Below are 6868 nucleotides of genomic sequence, written 5' to 3'. Positions count from 1 at the left end.
TTCAGAGAGGGGAAACACATTTATTTATTTGAATGATAAATTTGCTCCATAAGCAATGTATGTTTTTTTCTACAGAGCTTTATTAATACATGCTATGTAACAAACTACTACAGTGAATCTGTCAATAACATAAACCAGTTGCTGCCAGGAAACATGCCCTTAAATTAACAAATTACCAGAATATTTACATTGTACTCAGTATATTCAGTACTAATTTATGCAAAATGTTATTCTGTATTTATCACAGAATGGAATTTCCATTTATGAACCCAAGCATAGCAGATTATATGCCACTGAATATATTGAAAAGTTGGCACTTTCTAATGTCCTATTTTAAGAGTTGGTTTTTTGCCTCCCGACAAGGTATTCACAGATTAGATACCAGGAGAATAGTCAAATGGCATTATCAGACTTTTGAAAAGTGCCATTTATCTACAACCAGCAAACAACAGCTCATTTCTTTTCCCAAGGTCAGTGATTCTCCACAGACACCAGCTCTTTCACTACTTCGCCAAGGAATTATTATTTATTCATTTGTGTATTCAACTGTGGAGAGTGGAAATCACAGCCAAGCTTGATCCTGAGAAGTCCACTCATATGCATTCTTGCAGAATCAAAAGAGTGGAGGATCTTAGAATTTTTCCCTTTCTGAGCCCAGAATGTTGAGGCCAATTATAACAATCCAATCATTGACTCAGTTCAGATCAGCTATGTCAGAACAGTTTGCAGATGATGTCTGATCACCTGATGGGCTATATGAATCAGTACCAGGTGATAAATAGTACCTGTTTATCAGGTGAGCTTTCCCCATTTTTTATGCTGAATTGAAATGCCAAATTTTTGTATATAGCTTATTCAGCATTGGAAAGTTCCAAGTATGAGGTGAATTGCAAAGCTTTACAGAAAACAAGTTCATACTGTAAAAGGAATTGTCTGCATTTATAGGTAGCCAGAAAATTATACATAACTTCTTTATATTTCAGTATTCAAAGAAAATATTCATGGTATTTAACATTTATATTTCTGGCTACTAACAGGAAACAGAGTCAGTAGAAATAGCAAATATACAGTTTGGATAATTAAGATAACCCAAACATGCCATTATGAAACTATTTAAGCAACGTCCTGTTTTGAAAAATATTTCCGTCAGTAACTACTACTACGTTTATATTTCAAAATGCTTTAAAATACATTTCACAGGCATTTCCAATTGAAAAGAAGGAAAGTGCACAAAATGTTCTGTCACTGATACCTTTAAATCCCAGTAATCTGAAATAGTTTCCCTGTAGAATTGATCAAAACTGTTCAGAAATATCTGTTAAAAAGGTGGTTTTCATTAAATGCTCACCCCATCAAGCAATACTTTTATAAAGTACTATGTTTCTCTTGGTTGTCTTGAGAACACAATATGACCCACACAAGGGAAGGGGGAAATAACTTGCTTCCAGACGTTTGACTTTATTAATTAGCCTTTAGGAATTTTGAGAAAGTAGCTCTGGATGGCCTTTTAATTTCCCTGTTCTCTTGACACGCCCTCAGCAGCTCGCTGTGGTAGCACAAATTAAGGCACCTTTCTAATGTGCAAAAAACTTGAGAACAAACTATATTCTACTACCAACACACTATCAACTTCAGCTCTCGAGCTAGAAAGGCTCAAAAGAAAAAAAGAAACTTGCTTTTCTATAGCCCAACAATATCGTCAAAATGTCCCAAACTGTTTCACAACAGAATGGCTGCTTTTGAAATGGAGTCACTGCTGTTTTTGAGCAAGAAAAAAATAATTGACACCGTCAATGCAGAATAGTTGATCAATGCAGATCATTGAAAACCAGTTCAAGTTTTGAACTTGAGACCTTCTACCAGAAGCAGGTTCAGAATTGCAACCATTGGTCATGCTCCCTTCTGGGCAAAAACGGTGAAAGTTAGCCTTAGCTGCTGGATCTATGGATCCTCATGGCAATTGAACAGATACAAACACCACAAGGTTCACTCCCAGGATAAAATGGCTTGGAAATACTCTTGCTCAAAGGGAGGTGACTAACTGCCACTTGAGCAACGTATTTGTGGAAACATACCCCAAGTAAGGAGTTTCACCTCCTGGAAAACAATTGTTATCAGTGAGTTCTGCAAGACACAATGCCCCCATTTCAAAACAACTGCACTACAAATGAATATGACTTAAAGCAAACATCAATAACAACCTAAACATAGCAAGGTACTGGGATTTTCTGCTTGCTTCACTTTTAATATTTGAAACAATATTAATATCATGGATTGGTCCTTTTTGCTAATATGATATTGATAGTAAAAATAAATAAATCCAGAAAAAATTAAAATATTAGAATGTACACAGAATTTACCACACAGTAAATTTTTTCACGCTTCCAAACAAAGAACTGAATTAGAGCAGTCAGGCAGACAGATCTGACGTTCATTCTAATAATTCAGCTAGAATTGTAACAACATACAGTACACATTTACACAGCATGCAGAGGCACTGAGGGAGAAATTCTGTATGAACTTCTTTACCCTTATGTTAGTTCAGGTTTTCTAAAGGCTCCTCTCTGTTATCAGAGTTTATGCTGTGCACTTGCTGAGCTCTCAAATTCTCACCAGCATTGTGTTAAACACAGTGATAAGTCCAATATACAATTATTAAAGATACAAAGGAGGAATTAAGTTCTGAGACTAGGAAAAGTACTTTTGTTAAATATTAACTATATGCATTTGACTGTAAACTGCTGATAATGGTGCAAGAAGGTTTCTTTTGTTTACACATTAATAGAGAATGTTTTCAGATGGGAATATTAAAAGGTAGAGTGGAACAAATACGTGTTTTTTAATGAAAATCATTTTTTCACACACAACAAGTAATTCTTAATTAAGATTTTTAAAAGAAATACAAATGCCATGACATTTACTCAACAGTCCACTCCTTCACCCTCTCCTTTCCTTCCTCTTCTCTAAAATGATTCGAAGGCTTGGCATTTAGGTGCATGATTATCAAAGATCAGCAGTGCATTTTCTTATGAAGGTTTTTCTTAAATGGATTAGGGTGTGGGGTTTAAAGATTAATGTTCATCTTGCTAGTGTCAAAATTTCTACCAAAAATGAAATCTACATTGATTTAATTTTTTGCATTTGTTTTGTGTGGGCAACTAAGGATGAAAGATTTAATGGATTAAATCAATCTAATGCAGAATTCAGGCTATGTTTACAAAAATATGGTATTGGGATTTCTTAAAATTTCTCCTATGAAAAGCCCCAAACACAGTATGTAGTTCTGCCATTGACAAATCATTCACTCGATGTTATCTCTTAAAAGTCTTTTTTGATGTTTAGCACCTTCGCTTAGCAAAACAGAAGAGCAGATGGATTTATGTGATAACACTGCATTGTCCAGCAATTATTACAGCATCAACATCTTATCTTTGGCACATAGGTAGGAGCCAAGAAAAGCCAAGGTGTAGCGACACTTGGATGAAGCTTTAATAGTTTCAAGAAAAGAATTAAGGTACACTGGAAAATGAATCACCAGTGGAACCGAGTTTCAACAGAAGTTGAGTATTTAAAACTCATCTTGTGAATGTGACAATTATCCTTCATTTCAAATAGATTATCAGATGGCAAATACTTTCCATAAGTAAGCTTTGTATTCACCCTTAACTGATTCAGGGAGTGCAAAGTCTATTGTTGGCTCTCCTTTTCCAAACCAGCAGTTGTGGACGGGCTCAGAACAACCTAGTGTTATCATGCTCTCACACAATAACATCCACATTCATGGGCCTTGGCATTTTATAAAAATAGGAAGCATAATATGCAGATGCAACAATTAAATTTAATTTCCCCATGCAGCAAATATTCAAATACAAGATAGACCGTTAAGGAAGATACCAGATTGTCACTGCCTAGTCTTGCTCTGTCTTGGCAATCAAGATGGTACAGATTCCTAGCAGGGACCATTAGATAATGGACAAAAGAAACAAGCTATGTTGATCTTCCCCATCCTAGTACTGAGGCCAATTATACAGATTCTACTGATTTATCACAAGACTATGGAATGAATCTGGCTCCATTTTTGGCTCAAGAAACATTCAGTGGCAAACTTAGTTGGCAAGTTGGTGGAGGGGGGAATGGTTACTTCACCATCTGGAACCAGAAGAAGAATTGGTACTTAGTTTAAATTGACAGAGAAAAGTGCCAGGGATGAGAAAAAGAGCATTTTTTTAACACAGTTGGTTATTATGATCAGAAATGCACCGCCAGAATGGGCGGTAGAAGCAGATTCAATTGTAACTTACATAAAGGAACAGAATAAGTACTTGGAAGGGAATATTTTGCTGGCCATTGCTGGTGGAAAAGTAGGAGAGTGAAGTAATTGAAAAACAATTATAAAGGTCGATAAGACACTGAGGGCCATATGGCTTAATTCTGCATTGTGTCGTTTGATGATTTTATTCTGTAACCTATCACTGGTAAGTTGTGTTGATAATTGTCAAAGAACATAGTTAACCAGCATATGGACCCAGGTCTAAAACAACAGCTGTGACTACTCTGGAACTTTCTATACCTGGCTAGCTGCTGCTAATGTCCACAGGGAGTGAGCAAATGATTCCAGTCCCAAGTCATCAAAACACTTCTTGCTGTGTATCTGCTGATCTAACACAACCATTTCCCAGCTCACACAAGAGCTTTTTAAATGTGCTTAAACTTTATTGTATTCAAATACTGATGTGTAAATGCTAAGTATGTAGAGATAACTTTTCCTGCTATAATCCAGCAACCTCACCCACATTCCAGTGGAAATTGGAAAATCATGTGGTGCTGTTCTTGATTTTAAGCATATGCAAATCAAAGCCAGGAAAACATTGGATAAACCTTTCATGCATTTTCAATATGAGGTAGTGGCAAGAGACTTGGCTTGTAATCAGCATCTGGGGAATTTAATTTGTAAAGTTTGTGCATTCTACACTGACCTTACCATTTGGTGAAAAGCTTCTCATTTAATTTACTGAACAAAAGCCGGATGTAGAATACATTATTTCCTTTGTGAAATATATTTGGGGTCAAGAAAACACGACATATCAATTAAGAAGTAAAATGATAATGAATTAAAGAAAAATCTTATACAGAAATCTGAAAACAAAGCCAAAGGTCAGAGACAAAAATCAGTTGTGTTTGGGCTCAGATGGCTCGCCAGAGGCTTCAATATCAATGGCAGCATGGTGCTTCTCCTGGGAATCGGGAAGGGTAAGAGTCTCTGGAGCAGACTTTTTTCGAGGTCGATCCTTGGGAATGGCCAGAAATTCTGGAGCTTCTGAGGCAAGTGGCGTGGTCGGGGCACTAGAAGGTCCACTGCGGGCTAATGAAGGCATAACTATATTGCTGATAGTAATTGCAGGCGGAATAATTCCAATTTTCTTGTTGGTGGCTTCCTGAGTCGCTCGTTCAAATTCTCGAACTTCATTCATTGTCATGTCTATCAGTTGAAGATTAAAGGGGAAATAATATATATATATATGTATAAATTTCAATGTGACAGACAGAACAACATACTGATTCCAGTTCACTACTTATTTAATGTTTCAGTCTTAAATAAAACATGATAAAACAAACAAGTTACTTCTTTTATTGCACTGAGTTCATGATTTATAACATTTATAATTCTATAAAATGCTGAATGGTGCAGTAAGTCGGAACAATATGCTGTTCTTGTATACCTGTAGACTTCCACCCATGGCCTCCCATACATTTGGGGCTAGATTTTACAGGACACTATATTCACTGTACTTCCCACCCCGACCAACAATTTTATTGGGAATCCATCTGAAAAAAACAGCCAGGTGGCACATGGCCATTTTACGTTTGGCAAAAGTGCTAATTGTCGCAGGTTGAGAATTCAGCCTCATCTGGGAAGGAAGTCCCACTTCACATTGGTCTGCAGCTCTGTAGTCTCAGCAGCACCAGATTTGAGTGGCTGCACTGCTGGGATGACGGCTTGTCCTCAAAGGTGAGGAGATTCTGGACGATTAAATAGCTGTGGTGGTGCATAAGGTACCTGAGGCTCTCAAGAGGCATAAGGATGGGTGGTGGGTGGGCTGGCTGATGCCTCCCCCTGCAAAATCAGACATGTCAGGGATGAGCAGGTGGGAAAGCAGTGAGAAGACCACACACTACATTTTACAAGACCTTGTCTCCCACCCTCCCCTTCAAAATCTACTCTCAGGGAACTGTAAAATCCAGCCCCAGGTTTCTGATCTAAGTACGTATGTACAAGTTGAATTTACATACAATTAAATATGAAAAGTGCTGAATAAAGTCCTCACTTTGAAATTCATGAAAAAAAACCTTTTCAGAAGGACTATTGCAACCCTGAAATGTACAATATTGTAAGGAGCTTTACATCGGCAAAATACACAGTAATGCATCACAGTTCACTGACCATTGATCTTTTTAACTTTCTTTCAAACAAAGTTTACTGCACACAAAGTTATATTTTCAATATTAAAATACTTTAAAGCTGCCAATATTTATTTACAATCAGCTCTTATAGTCAAACTGAACAGGAAATTATTTTCATGTTTAAGACACATTCCTGGAATAATATTCTTAATTCATCATTTCAAATTGTTTCCAATCCTACCAGGACCAATGAAAAGCTGTAAGCACCAATAATTCACATTTCTGTATTCCACTTCAAAGACACTCACGCTTGGAAAGGCAAAATCCATAACTGTAATTCTGGATGTTATTTTTTGGTTTAACTGGTATAATATTTTAAACACTATCCATTTTCTGCGACTGCAATTTGAGTCACAGAACAATCTTTGTTATTATTTTTGGCAGGGTCATGTAATAATACATCATA

At 36.6% G+C, this 6868-nt stretch overlaps 1 protein-coding gene across 1 annotated transcript in view; it reads right to left on the bottom strand.

Moving 5' to 3' along the window:
- LOC125463510 (cytoplasmic phosphatidylinositol transfer protein 1-like) overlaps positions 1-6868 on the bottom strand; it is a 302267-nt gene continuing 295399 nt past the window's right edge. Inside the window, exon 10 of the mRNA XM_048554830.2 lies at positions 1-5479. Within this exon, the coding sequence (XP_048410787.1) occupies positions 5169-5479 (311 nt within the window). The 3' untranslated portion in view covers positions 1-5168. The remainder of the gene's footprint in view (positions 5480-6868) is intronic.

Source organism: Stegostoma tigrinum, chromosome 22 (genome assembly GCF_030684315.1).
Source record: "Stegostoma tigrinum isolate sSteTig4 chromosome 22, sSteTig4.hap1, whole genome shotgun sequence".
Classification (NCBI taxonomy): Eukaryota; Metazoa; Chordata; class Chondrichthyes; order Orectolobiformes; family Stegostomatidae; genus Stegostoma; species Stegostoma tigrinum.
This window is presented reverse-complemented; position numbering and strand designations above follow the sequence as displayed.